The sequence below is a fragment of the Myxine glutinosa genome, chromosome 1, assembly GCF_964187855.1.
Source record: "Myxine glutinosa chromosome 1, kmMyxGlut1.1, whole genome shotgun sequence".
Taxonomy (NCBI): Eukaryota; Metazoa; Chordata; class Myxini; order Myxiniformes; family Myxinidae; genus Myxine; species Myxine glutinosa.
The window spans coordinates 28,907,324-28,921,352 of NC_136261.1; the positions used below are offsets into that span (position 1 = coordinate 28,907,324).

Sequence of the window (14,029 nt, forward strand, 5' to 3'; positions counted from 1 at the left end):
CACGGCCTTGTTAATCTCCATATACAGACAGATCTGTGTGGTGCAATGGTGTATACTGCCACCTACAGGACATGCTGGAGGGAATAATCCACCTCCAACATTCCAATATGCTCCACAGCCCACAACAGTTTCCAAGTAAATAGCACACAAAATAGTGAGAAATAAAAAAATAAATTGCTACTCTGGTGGTACAACAAATATACAAAACTAGCTTTTGGTGAAATTGTAGACAAAAATGATCAATGGAGGCAAGTAAATTATTCCACTTTTGGCCAGCTTCATGGGTTCCTGAAGATAACCATGCATTCAAATAAAAAGGTATTATACTTCATCATTCAAAACGGACTTTTCTATATTCGGATTTAGAAAATAAGCTGTATTGTCAGAAGTGCAGGCAGAATTTAGGAAAAGTGGAATTAACAAAACAAATAAAAGAGATGGGATTCCACAATTCTGGCAAAAGTAACATGTGCAAATAGAAGATGACATGCACCAAACAGAAACAGCAAAAAAAGCCCCATTGATTGCAAAAAAGACAAAATAGAAATACACGAAATATGTCGTGCATAGCACGATACTTGTGAAATCCCGAAAACAAGTTGTTTGCCTATGATGACCTCAAAAATACTTGGTGGTTGAATTCAGTGTCCAGATATGCAAATCCTCTTAAAATATTAAGTCAATCAGATGAAAATTGAGGATTTTAGAAATTCGACAAAGTTGGTGACCTTTGGCCTTTGCTGACCTATTGATATTTTGACCCCAAAAACAGTAGGCTTCTTGCTTATGACCAACTCTACCATTTGGTGAAGTTTCGTGAAGATCGGTTGAAAATTGTGACCTGTAGGTGACTGACATACAGACAGACAGGCAGAATAACGCACAAGAACAACCAATATATGAGTACTTGAAAAATCTTCATTTTTCGCAAGTAACAAGATGAAATATCAAAATATAAATAGTGATAACTGGGATAAAGACAAAAGAGCAGGGTATATAAAATTGGAACAATGCGACTGTGTCGCCAATATGCCTCCGGATAGTCCCACAACGGATAGATGACATCACTCTGCACATGTATGGGTAGGGGATCACGTTTGTGAAGTTTCGTGTTGATCGGATAAGGTTCGTTTTTCTATCCAAGATGGCTGCCAAACCACGTGACCTATGACATCATTTTCAAACTACATGGAACAGTGTTTTTAGATTATATGTGTAAAATTTTGCATCGATAGGGTGAGCGGTTTCAGAGATATAATTATTTAATATTTTCCTTCAATCCAATATGGCTGCCAAACCATGTGATCTATGATATCATAAATTTAATATTTCAATACAAATGGGTCATAGATCATGTGCATGCAATTTCAGAATTTTAGGATGAGGAATTTGATTAAAACATTGTTGGCTGGTATACCACATCACTGATGACGTCACCGTTATCATGCTTTTGTTCCCCATTGGGAGTACTTGACAATGTGCCAAGTTTCAATTTTTTCCATTCAGTGGTTTCCAAGAAATATTTTTTAAATTATTTGCTTTTAATCCAAGATGGCTGCCATACCAAGTGACCTATGCAGTAACAATTATCAAAAAAAAAACCTTCTGCATGGGTCTGCAAAACCTCCTACCCTGAAAGTTTCGTCTCAATCGTACATATTGTTGCTGAGAAAAACGAGGTTTAGCCCGTACGGACGGACGGACAACCCGAAAACATAATGCCTCCGGCGACTTTGTCGGCGGAGGCATAAAAAGAGTTGGACAGATTAGAGATAGACAAAGAAGGATCACTGAAATAGCTAAAAAGAAGTCAGCCAAACTGGGACAGAGAACTAATTATTATTAATGCCCCAAGACCAAGGACACCACACAAATGTATTTAAGAAGAAGGTAGCACTGATTCAATCGGACACTTGTAGGTTTTGCAAGTATAAACAAAGAGCACGAGTCATCTCCTGAAGTAAAAAAAAAAAAACTCATGTCAGAACAGCTGTACACACAAAGGCACAACAAGGTATGGAGAGTAATCCATTGGTACATTTGCATTAATTTAAATATCACAGTTCCGGAAAATGGATGGAAACATGAACTAAAAGTAATCATTGAAAACAAAGACATACTGCTCACATATATATATGACTTGATGATCCCATCCAGCATGAACATAGAAAACAAAGCACTGCTAATGGACATAGTGCTGAGATACAAAAAGGAAAATAAGGCATTGCTAATTTAGGTTTCAGTGTCCAGTGATTTTGGTCTAAATAACGCAGAAATGAAGAAAATGACCAAATATCAAGACATCATGAATGCGATGAAAAGATCCTGGAAGCTGAAGAACACCGAAATTGTACCAGTGATATTGGAGCAATGGGAATGATAAAGAAGGACTTTTCAAATATCCTACAAACCATCCCTGGGAACACTACCACAAACAAGCTACAGTTGGAGGCTGTATGGAGCTCAGTGATGATCCCGAAAAGAGCCAGTGGAACAAAACTCCAACAACAACACAACTTAGCCCATGAATCGCAAACCTTAACCAAAACTAGAAGAAATCCATTCCACCTTCAGAAACCTGAATTATGGAGATAACACTCAGTGACACACACACACACACACACACACACACACACACACACACACACACACACACACACACACACACACACACACACACACACACACACACACACACACACACACACACACACACACACACACACACACACACACACACACACACACCTGCTGCATGCAACAACAACAACAATGAGATTCTACCTCTGCCAGGCAGAAGAGTTTACATTTTGTACCCACTGATAGGTCGGATCTGGATCCAGACCTGAACCAAAATCTAATCGGCTTTTTCTTGTCACACACCTGTCTTGTGTGCAAGAGACGAGATGGAATGGAAGTGGTGTGAGAATGGTGAAGGGTAGGAAGGGACAGAAATACAAGTTTGTGTGGCAATGGTGCCTGGAGAGCATGAATGGTGTTGGTGTCCTGTTTTCTGAGGAGTTTGTAGACAGTGTAGTGAGTGTGACTAGAGTGAGTGATAGGTTGATGATGGCAAAATGATGATTGGAAAGCTCTTGGTGAACGTCATCTCAGGATATGCTCCGCAGGTTGGTCGGAGCGATGAAGAGAAGGACAAGTTCTGGTGTGCGATAGAGAAGCTGATGGAAAACGTGAAAGATGAGGAAGTTGTTGTGGTAGGAAGAGACCTAAATGGACATGTGGGAAGGAGTATGGATGGTTTTGAGGGAGTTCATGGGGGTTACGGATAAGGTGTGAGAAATGGAGAAGTTGAAAGGATTTTGGAGTTTGATGATGGAGCTGATTTGTTGATTTGTAATACTCAGTTCCAGAAAGAGGATAATAAGCTTGTTACATACATGTCAGGTGGGTCCACGACAACCGTTGACTACCTGATGGTGCGTAGGCGAGATAGGGGACACCTCCGGGACACAAAGGTGTTCCCGGGGGAGGAGGCTGTTTCACAGCACCACTTGGTTGTCTGCGACATAAGGGTGAAAGGTGCGAGGAGAGCTCGGCGGGTGAAGTACCAACCGAGAATGAAGGTGTGGAGGTTGAAAGAGGTGACAGTAAGGGAGGCATTAAAAGAGAGGCTGAGTAGGGTAGAGGATGATGTGGTTGAGCTTGAAAGTGGTTGGATGTCAATGAAAGCTAGTCTGTTGGGAGCCGTTGGTGAGGTATGTGGATGGACAAAAGGACCACCGAGGCACTCGGAAACATGGTGGTGGGATGATGAAGTTGGAAAGAGGATTGACGAGAAGAGGAAGAAGTTCAAGGAGTGGCAGAAGGCGAAGGGTACGGGAGCAGAAACAGCAGAGCATGAAAGTTATAAGGCAGCCAAGAAGGCTGCAAAGAAAGAGGTAGCAAAGGCGCAGGAGGCATGTAGGAAAATGTTCGGAGAACGCTTGGATTTGGAAGAGGGTCAGAGAGCGCTATTCAGGATTGCAAAGCAGATAGCGAAAGAGGTGTGATGTGATGGGGGTGAGTTGCTTGAAGGATGAAGTGGGACAAATCGTTGTGGACCCAGATGGAATTAAAGGAAGATGGAAAAGATATATGGAAATGCTGTTGAATACAGAGAATTAATGGGATGGCAACATAGAGAGTAACCCAGTTTTAGGACCGGCAGAGAAGATAACTGAGAAGGAAGTTGAGGAAGCGATAAAAGCAATGAAGAGTAGAAAAGCGGGAGGGCCGACGGGAGTTGTGGGAGATATGTTGAAGGCAGCAGGAAGTTGGGGTGTGAAGAGAATGACAGAGATCTGTAATCTGGTGGTGAAAGAAGGCCGCATTCCAGTGGATTGGGAACTGAGTACCCTCGTCCCTCTATACAAGGGGAAAGGTGACCCTCTGGAGTGTGGCTCGGACCGAGCGATAAAGTTATTGGAGCATGGAATGAAGGTATTGGAAAGTGTGATGGAGAGGAGGATAAGGAAGAAAGTGAAGATCGACGAAATGCAGTTTGGATTTATGCCAGGAAGAGGAACGACACACGCTTTTCATTGTGAGGCAGTTGCAGGAGAAGTACATGGAGAAGAGGAAGAAGTTGTTTCTTGGGTTTGTTGATCTGGAGAAAGCATTCGATAGGGTTCCACGCAAAGTATTGACATGGGCATTGAGGAAGTTAGGATTAGAGGAATGGTTGATCAGAGTCGTGATGGCAATGTACAAAAGAGCGCGCACAGCTGTAAGGACGAAGGACGGGAACAGTAGTGAGTTTGAGGTGAAGGTGGGAGTGCATTTTGGTCGGTACTAAGTTTGAGGTCGGTACTAAGTCCACTACTATTTGTAGCTGTGATGGAGGTGCTGGCTCAGAACGTAAAGGAGGGTTTACCGTGGGAGTTGTTGTATGCAGATGATCTGGTGTTGATTGCGGAAAGTATGGATGGACTGAAGGAAAAGATGAACAAGTGGAAAGAATGTATGGAGACAAAAGGTCTGAAGGTGAATATCGGAAAGACGAAGGTGATGGCAAGTGGTAAAGCATGTGGTGAGGTGGAAAGAACTGGGAAGTGGCCCTGTGCTGTGTGTAGGAAAGGTGTCGGAGTGAACTCCATTCAATGTACAATGTGCGCTGAGTGGGTTCATCAAAAATGTAGTGGTCTGAGAGGGTCATTAACCAGTGTGGCAGCGACATTCAAATGTAAGGTGTGCACAGCACAGAGGGAGCTGCAGATGGCGGAAATGTTGAGTTGGATCTTGGAGACGGCGTGAAGCTGGAAGGTGTGAAAACATTTTGCTACCTCGGAGACATGCTGAATGGAGAAGGTGGATCAGACTCGGCAACGGTTGCTCAAGTGAGATGTGCATGGAAGAAGTTTCGGGAACTGAGTGGCGTGCTGATGAGGAGGGGAGTGTCATTGAAGCTGAAGGGAAAGGTGTATGCTGCATGTGTGAGAAGTGTTGTGATTTATGGGAGCGAGACATGGGTAATGAACGTAGAGCAGCAACGAAGGTTTTTTTTTTTTTTGGTTTTTTTTTTTTTTTTGTATACAAGATCGAGGCTCGTGAAAGAGCTAGGTTGGAAAGGGTGGAAATACGAATGGTTCGATGGATGTGTGGAGTATCGTTGAGAGAGAGGAAGACAAATGATGAATTGCGAAAGATGATGGGAATAGAGCCTGTGGTTGATGCTGTGAAGATGAACAGGTTGAGATGGTTTGGTCATGTGTTGAGGAAGGATGAAAGTGACTGGTTGAGAAGAGTGATGGAAATGAATGTAGAAGGAAGTAGAGGACAGGGAAGACCGAGAAAGACTTGCCTAAAGATGGTGGAAGAAGAAATGCGGGCAAGGGGGTTAACAAGGAGAGATGCAGAAAATAGGGTAAAATGGAGAAGATTGATATGTGGACCGCAAGGCTAACCCCCGCTCTAGCAGGGAAAACGGCCTTTAAAATGCATGTTGTTGTTGTTGTACACCTGTCCACAACATTATGACACAGCGTGTTATATATCGTTTTCAGCCCTATCTCTCAATGGTGAAGAATCATATAAATTACAGCATCTTCACTAAAATCTGATGAATTTGGCCTCATCACACATCCAGCCTGTCCACCAAATTTTGTGTGAATCCATCCACAACTTTTTAAGCTATCCTGCTCACACAGACAGACTGGAACACATAAATTCCATCCACCTTTGGTGGCGGAGGTAACAACAATAACAACAACAATAACAACACACCCCAGACTCAACTCCAATGAGAATATTCTGCTTCAGAATGATATCCTGTCATTGCAATAAGACATTGAAAGTAGGGAAGGTGAGATGTCAGTTCCAATGAATCCAACAGCCCCCCTCACCCATATGCCCCCCCTCCCAAATGTACCAATTTTGAGGAGGATTTAGCAGAAATCTGCCAATTAATTAAAGTCTGCCATTTCTGTCTAATTAACAAAACAGAGTCAATGGCTCAAAGACATGCAATATGTTATAACATGCAGCGAAAGGGTGGTGACCTCCAGTGGTGTATAAGTGCAAGAGCAACTACACAGCCAAAAATAATTTCCAGAGGAGGAAATATATTCTTGTACATTTCTTAAATATATAAGTTTTATTGATACAAGAAAAACACAAAAAAAAAAAATTCTCATCATTTTCTCATTTCACTAAAACTCTACTTCAGGAAAATGTTTCTTACGAAGAAAATTATTTTTGGCAGTGCTGTATTATTGTTCGAGTTTGTATGAAGCAAGACCACTTGCTAATGATTGTAGTTCTGCAGGCCATCCGATAAGCCTGTACCAACCATACCCCCACCCGCTTCCACTTTATCATTACAACCTCATCCCAAATCAAACTCCACACTCCCACCAAGTCGCTTGGGCCTTGTTCACCTAGTGCAGGGGTCGGTGGGACAGTCATGCATGGGTATAGGGATAGGCCGTTTCAGGCAGTGTGAGACTCCACCATACAGGTGGGTTATAAAGGAAAGTTGCCAGTTACTGCAGGAGTGAAGAAGAGTGTCGTCGAGTAAAGAAGTCGGTCATCAAGGGAAGAGTCAATAAGAGTGACTGAGAAGTTTCAGACGTTGAGAAAAGCATAGAGCTGTAAGGGTTGCTGGAAGAACACGAGCCAACCATCACCAACCATATTCTACACCAGTCTACCTGGACCTCTTCACAAACCTGGCTTCACCCACTGTAGACCTAAAGGGCATGGTGAGTGAGGGATGCCACCTTTGGAGGACTCATCTCCCTTCTTCTTTTTTTGGCCGCCACTTGAAGTTGTATGGAATTGCCAATTTCGCATCGATAGGGTGAGTGGTTTCAGAGATATAATTATTTAATATTTTCCTTCAATCCAAAATGGCTGCCAAACCATGTGACCTATACAACAACAACAACAACAACAACAACAACAACAACAGGCATTTTAAGGCCATTTTCCCTGCAAGAGTGGGGGTTAGCCTTGCGGTCCCCATGACGATCTTCTCCAAATTGTCATGGTTCTATTTTTGAGGCAATGTTTTTATGGCCGGATGCCCTTCCTGACGCCAACCCTTTGAGTCGCCTCTTACGACACGCAGGGATACGGTGTACCTATTCTAAACCGGGGTACAACCATGTGACCTCTGATGTCATAAATTTAATATTTCAATACAAGTATAATCCCGACAATAATCACCTGGCTTGCAGCAGTAAATTTAGTCTCAAGATAAGATCCGCATCTTGTGTCTGTCTTGTCAGGGCTCAGTTCAGGATGTGTGCCCTAGTCATGCCTATATATATATATATATCGGTCATCTAGGGCCATGGGCAACGTGTACAGGGTCTCAAACTGGCTGGAACACACTTAGACAAAAATATACCAAAGTCAATACCATCAGTAATCGGCCGGCTTGGGATCCTAGGATCCTGAGTTCGAATCCCGGTCGATCGCTGAATTAATGCAAGGGGGGTTGACTCAACCTGTCATCCTTCCGAGGTCGGCAAATTGAGTACCAGCTTGCTGGGATGAATGGGCCGGTTTGTGCCCCGGTTTAGAATAGGTACACCGTATCCCTGCGTGTCATAAGAGGCGATTAAAGGGTTGGCGACAGGAAGGTCATCCGGCCATAAAAAAAAACATTGCCTCAAAAAGGGAACCATGATGATAGTCATGGGGCCCGCAAGGCTAACCCCCGCTCTAGCAGGGAAAATGGCCTTAAAAAGGGAATTACGTATATTATAATAATACCATCAGTAATAGCTGCAGTGAATACAAATTACAGTACAAGTACACACACCTTCCAAGTCAACCATGCTGCTGATTCGGCCACAAACTGGAATGGGATCCTGGACGAATGGCCTGTCAGACAGTGAAGCTGCAAAGAGTGAAGGAGTGAAGAATCAAACACGTTTTAGTGCAAGCTTCAACAAAATTAAATCACACCATACAAAGTACCATATCCACAAAAAACGTTATTTAGCCTCTACAGTCTACACCCAGACCTAACAGTATCAGTACACACTATGTCAGACCAATGATGCCATTTACACTGCACTCAAAGGCACAGTTCACTGGTACGTATGATAACGCTTATCGATTTTAAATATTGCACTGCAAATGACAGAAATTGTGGATCATGTTTTCATTTTCGATTTTTGTACGACATTGAAATAACCTTGCTGTGAATCATCTCACTGAACTTTTATTTCTGAATTCTCAGACAAGCAGGGTTAAGTCACACATATGTTGGGTGATAGATATATATATATATATATAATAATTATTGGGTGATACTAATTGGGTTATATATATATATATATATAATAATTATTGGGTGATACTAATTGGGTTATATATATATATATATAATAATTATTGGGTGATACTAATTGGGTTATATATATATATATATAATAATTATTGGGTGATACTAATTGGGTTATATATATATATATAATAATTATTGGGTGATACTAATTGGGTTATATATATATATATATAATAATTATTGGGTGATACTAATTGGGTTATATATATATATATATAATAATTATTGGGTGATACTAATTGGGTTATATATATATATATATAATAATTATTGGGTGATACTAATTGGGTTATATATATATATATACTAGCTTGGCTCGGCTCGCTGCACTCGCCTCACCAAGCGTCGTTATTGAGGAACGGGCTTGTTTTATCTGAGGGTAATGGCTGTACCTGCGGTGCTGTGTTGTCATGATTTACACCAATCATAATACAAACAATTATTTTGCACAAATTCATTTGTAGCGTTTGTGATATTACATTTTTATAAGCAATTTAGGTTGAAAAAATATAAATAATTCAAAAAAGAAACACTCAGCACATACATACGGGAGGGGTAGGTGCAGACTTGAAGTTTGGGACGATTACACCTCACCACTAAGTAATTCAAAATACCTCACCACCAAGTAATTTAAAACATCTAACCGCCACGTAATTTAAAACACCTCACCCCCACGTAATTTAAAACACCTCACCCCCACGTAATTTAAAACACCTCACCCCCACGTAATTTAAAACACCTCACCCCCACGTAATTTAAAACACCTCACCCCCACGTAATTTAAAACACCTCACACCCACCAAATGTAAAACACCTCACCACCACGTAATTCAAAATACCTCACCACCAAGCAATTTAAAACATCTAACCCCCACGTAATTTAAAACACCTCACCCCCACGTAATTTAAAACACCTCACCACCACGTAATTTAAAACACCTCACCCCCACGTAATTTAAAACACCTCACCCCCACGTAATTTAAAACACCTCACCCCCACCAAATGTAAAACACCTCACCACCACGTAATTCAAAATACCTCACCACCAAGTAATTTAAAACATCTAACCCCCACGTAATTTAAAACACCTCACCCCCACGTAATTTAAAACACCTCACCCCCACGTAATTCAAAACATCTAACCCCCACGTAATTTAAAACACCTCACCCCCACGTAATTTAAGACACCTCACCCCCACGTAATTTAAAACACCTCACCTCACCTAATTTAAAACACCTCACCCCCACGTAATTTAAAACCCCTCACCCCCACCAAATGTAAAACACCTCACCATCACGTAATTCAAAATACATCACCCCACCTAATTTAAAACACCTCACCCCCACGTAATTTAAAACACCTCACCCCACCTAATTTAAAACACCTCACCCCCACCTAATTTAAAACACCTCACCCCCACGTAATTTAAAACACCTCACCCCCACCAAATGTAAAACACCTCACCACCACGTAATTCAAAACACATCACCCCCATGTAATTTAAAATACCTCACCCCCACGTAATTTAAAACACCTCACCCCACCTAATTTAAAACACCTCACCACCAAGTAATTTAAAACACCTCACCACCACGTCATTTAAAAACACCTCACCACCACATATTTCAAAATACCTTACGACCACGTGATTCAAAACCATCACCACTTTATTAAAAACACTTCACAACCACGGAAACAAAAGTTACAGGGAGTAGTTCAGTGACAACAGACACTGCCCAGATTAGTAGATATATAGATAAATGACTGTACCTGAGTTGCTGTTTTGTCATGGTTTACACCAATCACAATTCAAACAATCATAATGCACAAATGTATTTGTAATATACGTGATATTACATTTTATAAACAATTGAAGTTGAAAAAAAAATTTCCCCCCACCCCCAAAAAAAAAAAAATTGGAAATTTTTTCAAATAAAATACCGTTAGGACATACCGACGAGAGATAGGTGCATACCAGAAGTTTGGTACGATTTCACAAAAGTTTGAGGGAGTAGTTCAGTGACAACACAGGACAACACAACACAACACAAACACTGCACAGGTATATATACAGTCACGTGAAAAAGTAAGTACACCCCATGTAAAGTTTTGACTTTTTCAACATATTTCAACATACAGCTATTTGATCTTCATTTCAACAATATTGATAGATAAAGGTGATATAATATAACAAATATCATGAAACATTTACATTTTGTAGTCCATCTTGGAGTGGAGTTATGAGGAGGACGTGCGCTGAGTCAGATCCCCCAGGAAAGCGCTGAGCTCGAGTTATGAGAAGGGAGAGGCAGGTGCTCGAGTCTTGAGAGAGTTATGAGGAGAGACGCGATGTGACGAGTTATGAGGAGGACATGCGCTGAGTCAGATCCCCAAGGAAAGCGCTGAACCTGAGTTATGAGAAGGGAGAGGCGCTCGTGAGGTCGGAGGACTTGAGTTATGAGAAGGGAGAGGCGCTCGTCAAGTTCATGCGAAGAGTATTGAGAAGAGAGCCCTCTGAAGGACTTGGTGGGAGCGCATTGCATTGCTGGCTTCAAGGACTCGATTGGGAAAGGCGCTTTGGTGACCTCATTGGGAAAGCATTGTGGAAGTGGCACATTGTACTGAGCTATACCGGGAGCGCGTATAAAGGCGCCGGTACAACTATTACGTACGCCAGTATAATCGCAAGCTTACCGATCCCCCCCCCCATATAATTGTCCGATCCGCGCCACCGACACGCGGCGATCTTGCCTGCCGTCTACCATCACCATCTGCTTCGTGGTACGAGTCGGGGACCGGAGCAAGCTGTGGACGTCATCGGTGGACCCTCAACCCGACCATCTACAACCCCGTGTGAGTGAGTCTGAGAGTGTGACTGAGTGCGAACGGGCCCGTGTCCAGGGATAAGTATAAGACTGTATAAGGCTGCCCTGTGTATCTGCTTCTTCCTCTTCACTGTACATTTCTTCTTCTCTTCCTCTTCTTATTTGTACAGAGTGTATAATAAATTCCTTGTTCTTCCTGTTTTCCTCTTAATTCGACCGTCTTAGTGATTTCTCCATTGGGTAAGCGTGGCACGATCACAACCGCTCCAATTGGGTTAGTTCCCGTTAACGGCCAGAATCGCGGCTCGCTTTCGCTCGGCGTGTCCACTGAAACCGTGGTTCGGGTGGGGTTATTTCCTTGCTTCACGGCCGGTGTTAGTACTTAGGTAATAAGACTAATTTGGCTTACAACCCTATTTAACACCGACAGGAAGGAACGTGATAGCCCCGGATCACGTCGGCTAGTAAAAAGACAAAGGGATTAATCCCCCCTTGGTAAGGGGAAGGCCGACGTTTTGGAGATCCGCAACAATTGTAAGGAGAAGAATTGTAAGAATCCGCAACTCCTCGTAAGAGGCGACTAAGGGTTGGCGTCAGGAAGGGCATCTGGCCATAAAAACATTGCCTCAAACAGGGAACCATGATTGTCATGGGGCCCGCAAGGCTAACCCCCGCTCTAGCAGGGAAAATGGCCTTAAAACGATCATTCATTCATTCATTCATTCATTCAGTCCATTGTATAATTTAAATAAACATAAATGCAAATTTCGCATGTGGAAAAAGTAAGTACACCCTTTACTCTAAAAGGTGGTATTGCCCCCTTTGGCAGAAACAACCTCAAGTAGGCGTTTCCTATAACTGTCTACCAGTCTCTGACATCGACTGGGAGAAATTTTTGCCCACTCCTCCATGCAGAATTCTTTCAGCTGTGCGATGTTTGAGAGGTTTCTTGCATGCACAGCTCGTTTCAAATCCCCCCACAACATCTCGATGGGATTTAGATCCGGGCTTTGACTTGGCCATTCCAGAACCCTCCATTTCTTTCTTTTCAGCCATTCCTTGGTGGATTTACTGGTATGTTTAGGGTCATTGTCATGTTGCAAGGTCCACCTTCGGTTGAGCTTCAACTTTCCGACAGATGGCCTCACATTATCCTCAAGCACCCTCTGGTACAATGAATAATTCATAGTGGATTATATGATGGTGAGCGGCCCAGGCCCTGATGCAGCAAAGCTGCCCCAAACCATAATATTTCCACCACCATGCTTTACAGTTGGTATCAGGTTCTTGTGGTCAAATGCTGTCTTTGGTTTTCGCAAAACATGTCTTCTGGTACTGTGGCCAAATAGCTCTACCTTTGACTCATCTGTCCAGAGCACATTGTTCCAGAAGTGCTGGTCTTTGCCTAGGTGTTCATTGGCAAACTTTAGTCTTGCCCTGATGTTCTTTCTGGACAGCAAAGGTTTCCTCCTGGCACACCTCCCATGTAGATCAAATTTGTGCAGCCTCTTTCTAATAGTAGACTCGTGCACTTTGACATCAACAGTGACAAGAGCTACCTGTAGGTCCCGTGATGACATTCTGGGGTTCTTAGAGACTTCTCTCAGCATCTTGCGGTCTGCTCTCGGGCTGACCTTGCTGGGGCGGCCTGGCCTGAACAAGTTGGCAGTTGTTTGGAATCTTCTCCACTTGTAGATGATCTTCCGGACAGTCGAATGATTGATTTCAGATTCTTTGGAGATCTTTTAAAATCCCTTCCCAGACTCGTAGGCATCTATAACCTTATTTCTGAAGGCCTCAGAGAGCTTTTTGATCTAGGCATGGTGAGGCCACACACTTCAACAACAAAGAGCAAACCAAACGAAATGTCTGAGGTTTAAATAAGACAGGTTCCTCCAAGATCCTCTCTAATGATGTTCTAATCATTTGCACCTGAGCTGGTGCACCTGATTCTAATTTTAGGTATTTGAAGTAGTGATAAATGTAGGGGTGTACTTACTTTTTCCACATGCGAAATTTGCATTTATGTTTATTTAAATTATACAATGGACTACAAAATGTAAATGTTTCATGATATTTGTTATATTATATCACCTTTATCTATCAATATTGTTGAAATGAAGATCAAATAGCTGTATGTTGAAATATGTTGAAAAAGTCAAAACTTAACATGGGGTGTACTTAGTTTTTCACGTGACTGTATATATATATATATATATAAATAAAACACAGTTTGTTTGTTTGTGTGTTACCTATAGACTCCTGAACGGAGAGGCCCACGTACTTGCTTTTTGGCATAGGCATGGCCATTGGGCCCGGGAAGGACATGGCCCACCTAAAAATGACTTCCGATGACGAGATCCGTATTTTTTAATTCATATTTAACTTAGCGCATTTCAGCGAGG

General features: G+C 42.2%; 1 protein-coding gene across 1 annotated transcript in view; it reads right to left on the reverse strand.

Annotated features, from left to right (window-relative positions):
- The window catches only part of LOC137422150 (uncharacterized), a 92,996-nt gene that overhangs the window by 32,399 nt on the left and 46,568 nt on the right, over positions 1–14,029 (reverse strand). The window contains exon 7 of the mRNA XM_068108913.2: positions 8,267–8,344. Coding sequence (XP_067965014.2) covers positions 8,267–8,344 — 78 coding nt within the window. The remainder of the gene's footprint in view (positions 1–8,266; positions 8,345–14,029) is intronic.